At 40.1% G+C, this 16,742-nt stretch overlaps 1 protein-coding gene across 1 annotated transcript in view; it reads right to left on the bottom strand.

Moving 5' to 3' along the window:
* The window catches only part of LOC308303812 (guanylate-binding protein 1-like), a gene marked incomplete at both ends in the record, with an annotated part of 40,288 nt that overhangs the window by 6,178 nt on the left and 17,368 nt on the right, over positions 1 to 16,742 (bottom strand). Inside the window, 5 exons of the mRNA XM_080748311.1 lie at positions 527 to 657; positions 4,640 to 4,876; positions 4,983 to 5,170; positions 9,527 to 9,636; positions 14,558 to 14,685. Coding sequence (XP_080604437.1) covers positions 527 to 657; positions 4,640 to 4,876; positions 4,983 to 5,170; positions 9,527 to 9,636; positions 14,558 to 14,685 — 794 coding nt within the window. The remainder of the gene's footprint in view (positions 1 to 526; positions 658 to 4,639; positions 4,877 to 4,982; positions 5,171 to 9,526; positions 9,637 to 14,557; positions 14,686 to 16,742) is intronic.

Here is a 16,742-nt window from a genome sequence, read left to right as displayed (position 1 = left end):
ACATAACAGAATGATGATGATGTTGATGATGATGATGAAAATTTTTTAGCGACCGAGCAGTGCGAAGCCCTATTGAAATGCAAGGAAATGCAAGGACTTATTTTATATCTTCTTTTCACACATGAATTGTGTTTTTGTGTGCCTAAACATACTAAACATACATATATATATATATATATATATTGAAACAAAGAAAAAAAGTCACACTAAGTAAATTGAAATTCAAAGGAAATATTTTATAAATGTGTTGAGTAATCACTGTGACAGACAGACAGACAGACAGACAGACAGACAGACAGACAGACAGACAGACAGACAGACAGATATGTATAGGTGATTGTGTCACAAGATGTGAAAAATAATGATTTACAGCCCATACCACAAGCTTCCTCTGATATTGCTGGTCTTCATCTCTGAATGCACGTTTAATGAAAAGGGCCACTGCATCTCTCTTGCTGGATTGATGGACTGTAGAAAGCTCCTCCTTTGTGTTGGTGGGGTAGTGTATTGAGTTCATTTTCTGTACATAGCAGGCCAGGGCCTGCTCAACAGCTTTGGCGTTCTCAATCGCAGTCAGAGCAGCCACAGCATTTTCCAGACAGGGAATCTCTCCATTACGGATTGAATTCACGTATGCGGCTGTCAGTTTACCAAGCCCTGGTGGAAGGGAGAACAGTTCAGTAAAACACCCTACAGAAGGCTTTCTCACTTGGAATAGTGGGGATCACACCGCGGTGGAGACACAAACACAATCGCTCTGCTAGTAAACGCTGGGCGGTATTTCACAAAGATAACCACAATCCAGCTCTTGGCGCCTGTGAGTGTATGCACAAACGAGCATGCGCGTGACAATTTCACAGGACCGCGCTTACCCGCCTGCCTGCCTCTCAGCTCCTCAACTTCTCTGCGTGTCCCAAATAATCGCCTGCCTCTCACTGAAAATGAATTAATAGGGCGTGTCAACTGCCCCCCGCCCCGTCTGAAAGGTCTGTTCATCTTCAACTACTGATAAATCAGAGAGTGATGACTAACATGGAACATGACGTTAGATTTTTTTAATTTATCGTCTATTTGCAGTATGTTGATGTTTTTTTGCAGTCTAGCTACAAACACTTAGTGAGCAGAGGACGCTCACTGATTACAAAGTGCATTTCCTCAAATTGTCACCTTCTTAAAATAATGGCCTGTGTAATTTTTTGGGGACATTTCTTTTTTTCTTAAATCAGCTCTTCATGACACTGGCCACCTCTGTTATATCCTAATTGAAGGATCATGATGTGCTTGCACCTTTTAGTATAGGGCATCACATTTTAGAGGAAAAGTAACAGAACAGGCTCTACGTTGTGTCAATAGAACTGTGAAATAGTTGTGAAAATATTTGCCAATGCAACTATACCCTGAAAGTGTTAATATTGGGAGCTGTCTGAAGAAGGAGGTCCCAACTCCCGAGGCACCGCCCAACCACCTCGGAAAGTGATGAGTCAAAACAGCGTGTCACTTTGGGAATCTTGGTCACGTGAACCCCATTAAATGAATGGGAACCAGTGGGGAATCAGGCTGTGGAATTACGATATTATATATAGTAAATACATAACTTTGTCAGCGACCATGACCAACGACCTGACTGATTTTGCTGTATTCATGGTGAAACAGAGCTCGCACACATTCTGCAGTCGCGAGGGGCAGGTCTTGACTTCACAGCTGGCTTGTTACGATCATGCCCAGAATGAGGGCTTCATGTGCGGGAGGAACAAGCCATGTGACTTGGTGAATTGTTATGCAGGTTTTCTTTCCCGTTCCTGGGACAAATCATGACAAAATAATATAAATAGGGGACAGGGCACCTATTTGTGAGGGAAAGTTAATAATAACTAGAGATACTGTTCGCTTGTAAAAAAAAAAATGTTTTAAAAAGAAATAAAATAGAAATAAAAATGTTTAATTAAATACATTTTCGGTTACGTTTGAACATTGTGTAACCTTTTAAATGGAAACGGTCACTAATAAATGATCCTTGTAGATGAGTTTCTGTAAGACATAATACATCTGCTAAACATAGCTCATGATGATATCTTATATTATCGATATGAGGAGCTAGTCCTTCTGTGTTATGATGGATTATGGTTAGAGTGTCATGACCGTTGAGAGTTTGTGTCCTCTGAGCAATTGGCATTATGTTTTCAAAGCGAACTTGTGTCATCTTATTAAGGGCTTTAGTGACTTCAGGATTTGAGTGGATTGTATTCTCATTCATATCAAGTATATGTAATCCACTGAGAGAGCTAACTCTACTGTGAGCTACGTAAGCCATACCAGGTTCAAAGATATTCTTTAGTGATATTACTGCAGTTGAGGTTGTCATGCCCTGAACCTTGTGTATTGTACATGCAAATGCAAGCCTTATGGGAAACTGTCTGCGTATTATTCCTTGTTTCAAACTATCTTCTACTCTCTCTATGTTGACAACATTATCCAGTCCTCCTGAAAAATATACGGCAGAACTCATTATTTCCCCCTAAAAGTGGCGTGTTAATTGTCATGTAAAGCTCAACCAATACCCCAGCTAACACCACTCCCAGATTTTCCACACCTCAATTACACCTCATTGGCTAAGGGCCCTGCCTTTATACTGTCTGCGACGGAACTCAAATGCAATCATGCCACCTCATTGGCTAGTTGCTCTGCCTTTCTACTGTCTGCGGCGGAAATATGCGGCAGAAATATTCGGCGGAACTCACTCTATAAATAATGAGGATAACATAGCCACCTCATTGGCTAGTGGAGGATAACATAGCCACCTCATTGTTTAGTGGCTCTGCCTTTCTACTGTCTGCGGCAGAAAATGCCAACTGTCTGCGGCGGAAATATGCGGCGGAACTCACTCTATAAATAATGAGGATAACATAGTAGTCTCGCCTACGGCGAGCCAACAATTAGAAGAGTTAGAATAGAGTTAAAACATTAAACTATGGTCATTATGAGAGGATCAGATTGAGCAGCGAGTAGCTCTCGCTCTCGGCTGCCCTGCATTGAGGGTGCAGCGTAAAGTAACTAAGTACATTTACTCAAGTACTGTACTTAAGTACAATTTTGAGGTACTTTGAGGCCTAGAAGGACTGGATTGATGGACTGCAGACAGCTCCTCCTTTGTGTTGGTGGGGTAGTGTATTGAGTTCATTTGCAATGACTGCAGGTGAGCCGACACCTGCAGTCATTGCAGGGTTGTAAAGTAACTAAGTACATTTACTTAAGTACTGTACTTAAGTACAATTTTGAGTTATTTTTATTTTTTGATACTTTTACTTGAGTACAAAATGTTAGTACTTTTTCCACCACTGCTCGTGTCTACTCTACAATGATGTGCGGCTGTGATGATCAGGAAATGGGCGTGTCCAGCTAGCATTTCACAGATACAAGAGCGATCTGTCTCTCATCATTCACACGCGGCAAATTTTTTTCCCAAGTTATTTCCCAACATGGCCACAGTCTTATTATTTTATAAACCTGAAATGTAACTATGTATTTTCAAAGTAATATGACTCAAATATATGACAAAGCCACCCCGGCTTGTGAGGATAAGCTGAAAAAAAAAGACGAGGGTACAAAGTTGTACCCTACCCTTTTTTCAGCTTTCTAATTAATCCTTGCATGCAAAAAATACAAAATATTGTCATGATTCCTCACAAGCCGGGGTGGCTTTGTCAGAGGCTTAAAAGGCGTTTAAATAAATGCATTTATACTTTATGAAATGTCTATGGATGAAATGAATGGGGAAAACGCTTCCGGGTCCAGAGTGAGGACGGGCGGGGCTTAAACTGCGATGCCCTATAATGGCCTATTTTACTTGGGCCAAATAAAATTTGCCTAAGTCTGGAGTCATTCATTAAATAGTTTGGCCTTAGTCATGTTTATAATATTACATAACTGACAGACAGTGTTGATGTGTTTATGTCAATAGACATTATTATATATTATTATATAGTTTAGTTTTGGATAATTTTTTTCTGAAAATGTACTTGGGCCATTATTTCAATAAGGTGACGAAAAGATTGATTGCTTGATTGGAGTAAAGTATTAAAGGAGAATTCTGGTCTAAGTAGCTTTTTTACCTTGTTTTGTTTGTCTCCAAAAAACTGTTCCGGGTGTTGTTGTATCATAAAAATAAAAAAAAGCATTATTGTCCATTTTGGCCGACCCAAAACGGGAGCGGCGGTGCGTATTTTTCGGCTCATATCGCCCCTTAAAACACACACTATGAACGTAGCAACAACATTATACTCCAGGCTTACGTCATTGTTGAGATTCTGCCGTGAAACGGTTAACTCACACTCAAAATCTCTTCTCACAAGACTTCCGATTCCTATTAATACGATTTGGACTTCCAATTCCTATTAATATGATTCGGAAGTCTCACAAGATGAGATTTCGAACCAAAATGGACAATAATGCATTTTTGATAAAAACAACACCTGGACGAGTTTTTCTTTTTTTTTTTTAAACAAAATAACAACAAAAGAAGGTAAAACACCTATTTAGACTGGAATTCTCCTTTAACAAAGTTTTAAAATAGTAAAAAACCTAGGAAACCTACACTAAAAACATAACACAAAAAGGCCCTGGAACTATGAATTCCACTTACATCTGCCAGTGACCTTCATGCCATCTCCGAGGGTCTTGGTTTCAGATTTAGTGTAGATGTGTCTGGTGAACTCTTTGGCCATTTGAACAAATTCTGGGTCCAGGTCACCATCGGTCAGTTCCTCCATTCGTTTCAGTGTCTTACTGTTTCCCGGTCTCTCAAATACAAAGCACGAACGGCACGGGAAGTATTTACGAAGGCAGGAACTGAGCTGGCTGTTCTTTTTATTCTCTGTACCTTTAAAACAATGAAACACAATACCTTTTACTTTTAGTGAACTGTGCTACATGAAATGACTGAAACACCATCTACATTCAAATAATTTGTCAGCAGTTAATGAAACCTTTTTTCTCCTTGAGAGCATTCTCCAGGTACTCATCTGCTGTTATTGGTTTTCCTTCCAGCTCCAACTTGAGGCAAAAATCGCGCACAGTCCACACAAAGGAGGGAAGGGAACGTACATCTATATGGTCATCACGCTTTTCCGTTTTGGACTTGATTTTTAAATGGTTTGTCAGTTCTGTCACATAGCTAAGTGGTGGTGTTATGGATAACAAAACAAGGGATATCTCCTTTAAAATCATTATTCAATAGTTGATTCACCTTTTCGAGCTGTGATTTTCCTCAGAACCTGAATTTTGTTATACTAGCACCTGAAATACACAAATCTGAAACATGCTGTTTAAATTAACCAAACAACAATGTCAACTAATCTATATTCCATGACAACACCATTTGTGGACATTTTCAGCTGCTCGTTGCAATGATCATGGATGTTCATAGATGTACATATTATATGGGGGAAAATTGTTTTAACATACCGGTATACTAGAGGGTAGCACAGGTCCCAAAAATCGGGCTTGATCCGAAACCGGACGTGGATAAGTGGGATAGAGGAAAACTGGAATATTAGAATTAATTAGACCCGCACTAGACCCAATGCTTATTCTACTCATTTCACCATGGCATTCAGTCTAGCCGTGTGTGTCTCAAATTCAATTTCGTCAGGGGTTTTACAGTTAATACAGTATCTGCCTTAAAGTCCTGTTTGCAATTTGGTGTTAGGGGAGTTTCTCACCTGAACTGAGTCAGTGGGTCCCTAGACATTAAGAATCACAGAGGTGCTCGTCCGCCATAGTGCCAGGAATGGCGCAATGGCCAAATCAAATATGGCTGCCATCGGCTATGATGAAAATCCAACTTTTCTGTTTCTGGGTGTATATGCACATGTAATACCTCTATTTGGACTAATTGTGGTGTGGGGAATTCATTTCTGATATTGTTTTGACCATTTTGGGCGATTTGGACCTCAAAAGGTCATGGTCAAGGTCATTTTGCTATTCCGAAGACCGTGGGCCATAACTTGGCCATTGTTAGGAGTAAAAACAGGTGCAGTAGGTCTAAATCAACTAATGCTGACATGTATAATTCATTTCTGACATTGTTTTGACCATTAAGGATCATCTTGTCTTTGAAATATCAATGTCAGTGCCATTTTTCAAAAACGATTTTGTTCATTACTTGCACTTTTATAGTATTTTGTGTAAGTTTGTTACTATTTTATAGTAAGTTTGTTTTGTTTATAACAAAAGACATACTAGTGAGAAATACAACAAGTAAGCATCCACATTTAACTTTAAATTGGGGTTTAAAATGGGTGTTTAAATGAGCAAATAAGACTATTTACGAATAAAAGTGACAAATAAAATTACACAACAAAATCACACACACAATTAAATAACAATTTCCCTCAAAGTGCACCATATTGGGATTGTGTGCATGCAAGTTAGTATGAGGTGTTTTTACAGGATTGATTTGACATTGTTCCATGGCAAAATATGATGCACAGAACTCCATCAGTGTCGAGTGTCTTGCTTCAGACATGGCAGGAGTGTACTAAAGTCAAAGTGCTCCTTCCATCCATCAGAGCTTGACATTGACTTTTTGAGGCAGTTGTCCTTTGGACAAGTATATTTCCCATTCACTTGTCCGGAGACAAAAGTCACTTGTCCGGATAAAGATTTCATACATTGAAATAATAACAAAAGGACGGCTAATGACCCCCCTTGCTCCCTCCACTCCATAGTATGGGCACTTGTCCCGGACAACAGGACAAGCCTTTATGTCATGCCCTGTTCCATGTTCCATTGGTTCTAGTCTTTCCTCAGGTTCCTTGGCTGTTCAAGCAGGTGGCAAGAAATGCGCTAGAAAGGTGCCTTGTTGGTCTCAGCAGTTGTACTTCTCTGCTACCAATACTGTGTCTTGTTCTGTCAAGGTCTTTGCCTCTCCAAAGTTTGTTAGACATTGTACTCGGTCAGAAGCCATAACTACATGTTTAATCCTCACCTGGCCCATGCAGTCATCTCCTGTCTCCAAGGCATATGTGCCTTGATCACTGTCTTGGCTAGTGGTGCTCCAAGATGAGACTGCTTGATGCAGTGCAAGTGAGTCTCACCAGTGCCATACTGCTGCCAGATCTCCTTCATCCCCAGTGCTTGGAAATATGGGGTGTAGTATAGCAGTAATGTGAAGGAGACAACAACTCTCTGGGGTCCGCTCATAGTTCCGACATCCCATTATTCTGACCATTAGGTTAGTGAAGGTTAGGGATAGGCTTAGTTATAATGGAGGCTGTACATGCACCAGGTGTCAGCCTCCTTAATCCTATTCAAGATGTCTGGGATCTCTTCTCCACTAGCGACATCATCAACAGAGACAACAGAGCTGATAATGGTAAATGGACTGCATTTACAGTATATAGCGCTCTTCTCCAAAGCGCTGTACAATGTATTTCACATTCACCCATTAACACACACATTCACACATACATTCACACCAAGAAACCATGCAAGGTGCTCATCGGGAGCAGTTAGGGGTTCAGTGTCTTGCTTAAGCACACTTCGACAAATAAGCAGGAGGAGACATAAATCGACCCTGGAACCTTCAGATTCCAAGGCAGCCGTTCTTCCTACATCGCCACAAGCTTGAATGGCCACCATATTCCGAACACACAGCTGGAGAGCTGTTTGTTCACCTCAGACACCCAGAATGTGTAAAGTTGATGAGGGATGGGTGCGTCTATCGACTCTGTTATCTCTGATGATGATGAGTGGCTCCCTGCAAAAGGGGCTGGAGGTGAAGAGATCCCAAAGATTGAACTAGATTGAGGAGGCTGTCACCAAGCTGCTGGTACATGTGGAGTCAACTGGCCCTATTATAACTAAACCTACCCATAACCCTAACCTAATGGAGGGAATAATGGGTCGCCAGGATTATGAGTGGACCCCAGAGAGTTGTCGTAGTGATACTTCCAAGCACTGGGGATTAAGTAGATCTGGTAGCAGTATGGCACTAGGTGTGCAGCGGCACATGCTTCTACAGCATCAAGCAGTCTCTCATCTTGGAGCACCACTAGCCAAGACAGTGATCAGGGGACATATGCCTTGGAAACTGGACATGACTGCATGGGCCAGGTGGGGACTAAGCATGCAGCTATGGCTTCTGACCGAATACAATATCTAACAAACTTTGGAGAGGCAAAGACCTTGACAGAACAAGACAGCATTGGTAGCAGAGAATTACAACTGCTGCCTGAGACCAACAAGGCACCTTTCTAGTGCATGTCTTGCCACCTGCTTGCAACAGCCAAGGAACCTGAGGAAAGACTAGAACCAATGGAACATGGACGGATGCAAGGAACACTTCGACTCTCGAGGATATGGCTGCCTTGCTGAATACATCCTGTAAAAACACATCATACTAACTTGGATGCACACAATCCCAATATGGTGCACTTTGGAAATTGTTATTTAATTTTGTGTGTGCTTTTGTTGTGTGATTTTATTTGTCACTTTTATTCGTAAATAGTCTTATTTGCTCATTTAAACACCCATTTAAAACCCCCCTTTAAAGTTAAATGTGGATGTTTACTTGTTGTATTTCCCACTAGTATGTCTTTTGTTATAAACAAAACAAACTTACTATAAAATAGTAACAAACTTACAAAAAATACTATAAAAGTGCAAGTAATGAACAAAATCGTTTTTAGAAAATGGCATTGACATTGATATTTCAAAGACAAGATGATCCTTAATGGTCAAAACAATGTCAGAAATGAATTATACATGTCAGCATTAGTTGATTTAGACCTACTGCACCTGTTTTTACTCCTAACAATGGCCAAGTTATGGCCCACGGTCTTCGGAATAGCAAAATGACCTTGACTATGACCTTTTGAGGTCCAAATCGCCCAAAATGGTCAAAACAATATCAGAAATGAATTCCCCACACCACAATTAGTCCAAATAGAGGTATTACATGTGCATATACACGCAGAAACAGAAAAGTTGGATTTTCATCATAGCCGATGGCAGCCATATTTGATTTGGCCATTGCGCCATTCCTGGCACTATGGCGGACGAGCACCTCTGTGATTTTTCATGTCTAGGGACCCACTGACTCAGTTCAGGTGAGAAACTCCCCTAACACCAAATTGCAAACAGGACTTTAAGCCAGATACTGGACTAAGTGTCTTTCTGTGAATAAGATGGTCCCCAGTTCAAGCCTCAACTTATCCAGTGTTGTTTTCTCTTGATGTTGACTCCCGGGTCAGATTGGTGTGTCACAGCCTTTGGAGTGAAAAATGTGTCTCTGAAACACTATTTGAGACTAAAGCATCTTATTATAGGTGGTGCTCCTACCCAGCCACCCCAATACCGAAAGACATCACAAGGGTGGTTAATATTTTTTTATAAAGGTTATTCTTTACACTTTTGCAAGGATTGGAGACAAATTATAAGCATTTGCAAAATATGTCCCAACACAACTGATGAACACATTACATTTACAGTAAAGGAGGGAACAATGAGAAAATGACATGAAGGATACTGAAGGTTCTCCAGGGCTCTGTTATCGATGGTCCCCATGCTGTTATACACCAGAGTGCTGCTGAGCAGAACTGCCAAGGCAAAGATCCAGTTGTCATTCTCTGTATCACCCTGAAGCCAGAAGGAAATGTTTGGATGTGTTAGTTAGTGTACTGTGATCACATAGTTCATACGTTACCACCCTTTCATTGTTCATCTAGAACTGTGTAGTCCGGTAGCCACTGTGGTGGTATGGCAAATATTTATTTTTATTGGTCCAACACAAACACACACACACACACACGCACACGCACACACACACACACACACATATATATATATATATATATATATATATATATATATATATATATATATATATATATATATATATATATATATATATATGCATATTAATACCCCGAGCAGGGTATACTTCTTTTTATTGTATTTTTATTTTAAAAATTAAAACGTCTCCACATTCCTTGGAAAGTCCAGTTCCATGACCCATGACTGTATTGTATCCCTATTTAAATCTGTAAATATTTAAACATTGGCTATTTGACAATAGCCAATCTACAAGCTCGCCAGTGGCTCCAGTCCAAAGTGAAAATGTCCTAACATTAATCCTCAAAGCTTTGAGCTTTATATAAAACCATCGATAGAAATAACTATCACCTACACTTAATGATTATAGAGGATGTTATATAATTGTAATCAGGTCTTTATATCCTGTGCAATCCTGAATTATGCAATAGAATGACACACATTGCAAATCAGTTCTTTGAATAGACTATCTGTATATTCATTCATATAGGCTACTCATTGTTGATGGACCATTAATGTCTTCATATATTCACAGGTAATAAAGAAGTAATTCACTGTTAACTTTTTGACAATACATGGGCCTAATGGGTCCTACTAATTGCCCCAAAGTAACCAAAAGTACACAAAACTAAAAATCGTTTTTGAAAAATGGCATTGACATTGATATTTCAAAGACAAGATGATCCTTAATGGTCAAAACAATACCAGAAATGAATTATACATGTCAGAATTAGTTGTTTTAGACAGCACCTGTTTTTACTCCTAACAATGGCCAAGTTGTGGCCATGGTCTTCGGAATTACAAAATGACCTTGACCATGACCTTTCAAGGTCCAAATCACCCAAAATGGTCAAAACAATATCAGAAATGAATTCCCCGCACCCACATTAGTCCAAATGGAGGTATTACATGTGCATATACACTCAGAAACAAAAAAGTTGGATTTTCCGCGGCACCGCACGACGGACGAAGTATACATTGTGCGGCACCGCACGACGGACGAAGTATACATTCACTACTAACTGATACGGCCCCGCCTCCTTTTCAGACTGTTTGGAGAAAGACCACGTGACCTACTGCAGCACAATGTTAAATTTCGGGGCGCGTCACCACTCCTTTAAGTACAATTGAGGTAATTGTACTTTACTTGAGTATTTCCCGTTTTCAGTACTTTTACTTCTACTCCACTACAGAGGAAAATATTGTACTTTCACTACACTACTTTGAAAACTTGTGTTACTTCTTTGCAGGTATACATTATAATTATGATAAAACATCTACAGGCTCACAACGCGTTGCATCACAGTACTGCAGTATTGATACTTTTACTTAAGTAACTTGTGAGTACTTTTTCCATCACTGCGTCTGCATACACACACACCGAGCACCACCCACCCTCCTCCCTCAGCCCTATCTCTCGAGTCTCCTCTCCTCTCCATAGCCGGCGCAGATTGATCCTATCAACTTATTATCAACTTATTTTTGGAATAATGTAGGTCTACTATTATGATACGCAGTGAAATAAAGGGCTGCCGTAGCCGCACCAACAACTACTAGTGGCGAGTCGACCAGGCTGGCAGCTCAGCGTCTTGGAGAATGAATGGCTTTTGTTTTGGCTCAAAGCATTCTGTTTTGGTTGTTACGTCATTTTACTTATTCAGACCCGATTTGCACAAATATCAAACCAGTTTAATATTCTCGTAACAGAATCGGGGTCTCAAGTTGGGGTAAAAATCGAGTCGGGCCACTACCTCACATTTAACGATTGAGTAACGACTGAATCACGGGAGCACGCCGCGACTCGCCTCGATTTTATTACGACTGAGAAATTTTTTCATAGTTGTTAGGTGTAAGGCTAGCAGCTTAAGAAGTGACGTCTTGTTTTCTTTCCAGCTGTAGACAATTAATACTCGTTAAGCAAGCCTCGTCCGAAAATTAGTAGCCCGGTGGCAAACTGTCGCGGTCCGACCCCAACGTCTCAAATAACCGCCAGGTTCGTTTATGCGCCTGGGCCATTATTTGAAATTTATTTTATCTTGATTTGGTTTATGTAAGAGCCTGGGAAATTATTTGCTATTTATTTTAACTTAATGTAGTGTGCCGAAAACAGCAAATCTACAAGCTCACAGCACGTTGCAATGTGCCGCGCTCACACAGTGCACGCACCGGTACCAGGCAGGCAGTCTGCTGCTCCCTCTGTTAAGAATCATTTGATAGGCTACTCTGAACAGTTGCTAAGGCGCAAAGTTTGTGTGAATACTTTTAGACTTTAGATTTTAATCAATTGTTAGCTCGAGTAGGCTACATGCCTGCTGCCTCGGTGTGATCCGGTCATTTGAAGATTTAATCCACTATTTTGAGGTGAGACCATGGAGGCTTAATCATAAGTTGGAGTTGGCTGAGAATGCCATACATTATGGTTTAAAGTAACATTGAGGAGTGCTGAGTGGTGAGCTGGTCACTTGGTAGCATATGCTTCAGAGTCCAGCGTCCCTCTGCTACATCTGCTAACACGCATGTGTCATTCATTATAATGGCCGATAAATGAATTAATTGGCCGGTAAAATCTAAACCTTGCCAAATTGTTAGCCTTATAGTTTAAGAAAAGTAACCAACTAGAAAAGAAAATTTCGAAGAAATTTTAAGTGTGCCTGCAGCTCGCTAAGTGTGTGCAACCTTGTATGTGTTAACATTAGCATCTTAGTTAGCATTAGTATTTGTTAGCATTAGCATGTGTTAGCATTAGCAATATGGTTTCTTGTTTTTAAGAAATAGGCTCCTCCCACAAGTTCCGCAAGGCGATTACGTTGTCCCGTCGCTCCCGAGATCGTTTGTGTTTCGTTTTGAGAGGGTCGTTCCCCCTGAAAAACACGTTTTGGCATGAAACGGTTACATTTTGCGCGTTTGTGGTGCCCCCTATGGGTCGAAGTGGAAATGCTTTTGGGTATATGTTCAGTATAGCGCCCCCCACTTGTGGTTAAAATTTGGTGTTGACTGGATGTTTCGTTTGTGATTTATGGCTACTTCTTACAAAACAGGCTCCTCCCGCTAACTTTGGAACCCTGTTACGGAAGAACGGTATGGACTATCAAAATATCGCTTGAATATGTTTATCGCATGAGTCCATAGATCGTGTGTATCGATTTTTGTGACATTTGGAGAAAATATGTAGGAAAAGGAGAAAAAAGTGTGTTTTGAAGAAAATTCAAAATGGCGGAAAATCTATCCTGACGCAAATGGGCGTGGCCTATATGAGAAGATGCGTCATGACCCAAGGAATCCAGGGAAAAAGGAATTTTAATTTTCCGACCCACGGTTCAAGAGTTACAGGCCGAAAGGTAAAGTGGACTGTTATAGCGCCACCATGAGGCCAACTGACGAAATAATTTTTTATTTAATCCTTGATATCATTATAAATCTCCTCTCCAAGTTTTGAAACTGTAGCCCCTATGGTTTGCGAGAAAAAAAATATTGAATGTGAGTTTTTGCGATTCCCATTATAAGTCAATGGGTCAAACTAATTCACTAATAAATTAATATCAATTAAACGATACAACTTTTCTCTTAGAATATTATTATATTGCGGCGGTGGCGTAAATTGTGCGGCAGTTATTAGCGCACCAAATTTGCAAGAACGTTACTTAAGTATGGCGGATTACAATAAGTGTTTTGCCATTGCATGGCAGGCACACTTAACACATATGGTGCCAACCCCGAGTTTCCCGAGTTTGTATTGGTACTAGTGCTGTGCCAACCCCGAGTTTCCCGAGTTTGGGCCGTTTTTGAAAAAAAAAAAAAAAAAAAAAAATTCAAAATTTTTTTTTTCAATTTTTTTTTTTGGACCTCCAGAAATGTATTAGGCATGATCGCGATCGCGAAATTGCATGTTTAACCCCCATACCAACCCATTCTTTCAAACATGGCAGCCATGTTTGTTTACATCTGAAGAAAACATAATGGCTGATAAATCATGAATGCCTGAACGGATTTCCAAGCGGATTTTTTTGTTTGAAAGCTGTGAACAGCATCTACACACGTGGCGCATCATCTAGGCATGGGCGTGCACTTTTTACACACTTGCACAATTACATGGAAGTCTATGGTAACCATGGCAACGCGAGACATTGAAGAGAAAAAATCATTGCAACATAAGTGTTAATTAATGGCGCAGTGCTGGTCGGTGCCAAAATAAATAAAAGCCTGTTACCAATAGCCGCCTGGTCTCTTTTAAATGCCCAGGGTCCACATCGATTTTGCATAATAAACGCCCGGGCTACTAATTGGTAATATACGGTACATATTGGGAAAGTGAAAAACGGTCAATGTCTGTGTGCAAATTCAGATCAATTGCTCCAGCCACTGTGGAGAACCGCATATGACCGGCATAGGCGAGACACTCAGACAGACTTCTGCTTAAACAGGATAAACATGATCAATATAGATTACTATTTACTCTTTCATACTCATGAGTGAGAGACAAATAAATGTTGTTTAACTCTCATTTAAATTCTTTACTGAAACGCGGTTTAACAATACAAAAGGGCAAGGCTCGATTTAAAAAGATAGAGGTCTATTTACAAATGCAATGTGTCGGGTAATTATTACAATGATGATACAATTAACAGCACAAATCAGTATCCAAAAGTAACCACTGAGTCCTGCAATTACTGAATTGTTTGAATAATACTTTAATGTGGTTTGAAAATGAAACGAAAGGACATCTTACCTTCTCTACGTCTCCCAGTCCCTCTGTATCCAGCAGCACCAGAGTGTGGTCATCCTTCGTGGGGTGAGGTACACACCACATCCAGATGCCCTTGGTCTTGGACTGGATGGTAGACCCCAGGGGGAACCCTGAAGGATATAATATGGGACGATAACAAACCAAAATATGTGTCCCAGCACCCCTGAGAGCCAGTCATCTCGGGGACTGTCATTATTCCCTGCAGCCAAAATGATTTTTTTTTTTTTTTGCTCTCTAAAAAGATAATGCCACAACAGCATCTCATAATATCTAGGCTACATTTCACTTAAACGCCAGAGCTTAACTCTGCATGTAAATAAGACTTTTTTTAATTAATGTGAGAGATCGGTACATAATTCTGTTAGTCCTCCCAGTTTATATTAGCTAAAATGCTAACTAGCCAGCCTTTGTTAGCCGTTTGTAGCCAAATGCGGTAATATCGGGACTCCATTACTTAGTGATGCAACCCACAGTATTTATCCCATTAATTTAATGCCACGTGTGTTCCAAATGAACAATTATTAACCACGTAATGTATGATTTTGTGTATTATTATTTATTATTCTTCCGCCGTTCTTCCGCTGTTTCTTCTTCTACGCTGGTGAAAATGATCCGTTCCTGCCTGGAGGCGTCTGTGACGTATGCGTTTGTCTTCTGTGAAGCTCCGGTGCGGAAGCTTCCTTTGTCACTGAGTTAGCTTAGCATTGAATAGATCAGTGTCGTCCTAAACTATCTAATTCTAACGTTCAGGGTGTTTGTTTTTTTGGACAATAAATTGACAGCCAAGAAAACATGGATGGAATGCAATCGTTCACTCGCCGTCGGAAAGTTGACTTTAGAGTAGACTATTCTGGTTGACTGGCTATGAGTGGCTAACGGCTAACGCTAGCTAGCGTTAGCTAGCGCTAGCTGCAGCGCTAGCTGCAGGCTATAAACAAATAAAACGTGACCCAACTCTATTGTTGCTCTCTTCTACAAGCTCACAACGCGAGGCGGTTAAGCCTGTAGATTGTGTTTTATTATCAAGTCAGATAATCCTGACTGAAGTTACACAAACACTGATTATGCTACATTTAGCACAGTTAGCCCTGTTGCACACGTAAAAAATTCACTTCAACCTCGTGTTGAGCAGTTAATCCTATTTGCTACGTACGTCTACAAAAACCTTCATATTTCAAAGATAACGTGCTTACTGAAGTCTCACAGATGTCACAGTATGGTACGCTCAAGCAGAATTACCCGTATCTTTCGTATTGTTTAATAAACTGCATTTTAATCCGATCAGATGCCATTTTCTGTTGTTTTTCAGCCATGCGACCCATCGGTTGCGAGGTGTACTGCACTTAGATACATTAATACCTTTTTAAGGAAACGACGACCGATCGTATTAAAATGCTCCTCATTAAATAATACGATCATTACGGGACATTCTGCTGGAGCGTACCCTATGGTGACATCTGTGAGCCTTCACTAAGCAATTTATCTTTGTAATCTGACCGTTTGTGTAGACGTATGTAGCAAATTGGTTAACTGCTTCACGGTTGGCGCAGCGTAGCGTCTTTACATTTAGCCCAATAATGCTTGAGATGCTGTTGTGGCATTATCTTTTTAGAGAGCAATAACTAAAGTTTAAAACATACATAAACCACTTTAGCCCTATGTTATACCAAGGCTATTTGAAAATAGACGATCTACAAGCTCACAACGCATTGCGGTGCGACGCGTTGTGAGCTTGTAGATCTGCTATTTTCAAACATTTTGTACTTTTACTTTTGGTACTTTAAGTACATTTGGATACCAATACTTTTGTACTTTTACTCAAGTACATTTTTTATTCTGGACTTTTACTTGTAACAGAGTGATTCTACATTGCAGAATTGATACTTTACTTTATTATAAAATGTTGGTACTTTTTCCACCACTGTGTAAACGTTTGTGTTCTCATGCCAATAAAGCTTCTTTGAATTGAAGATTGAATTGAAGATTGCTCCCCATGTGGCGGAGTCAGGTCATTGCAGGTTAGAAATTTATTTAAAACTTGAATATCTCAAAAGTACTATTTCAGCATGGCATCATTCTATAAGCCATATCTTCAAAACTGTTGGGTCAATCTCCACAACCAATATATCATTTTGTAGCTATGATCCCCAGCTTTCAAATGAAATGA

Source organism: Nannobrachium achirus (genome assembly GCF_963921795.1).
Source record: "Nannobrachium achirus genome assembly, chromosome: 18".
Taxonomy (NCBI): domain Eukaryota; kingdom Metazoa; phylum Chordata; class Actinopteri; order Myctophiformes; family Myctophidae; genus Nannobrachium; species Nannobrachium achirus.
The sequence above is the reverse complement of the archived record's forward strand: the minus strand, read 5'-3'. Positions and strand labels throughout refer to the sequence as shown.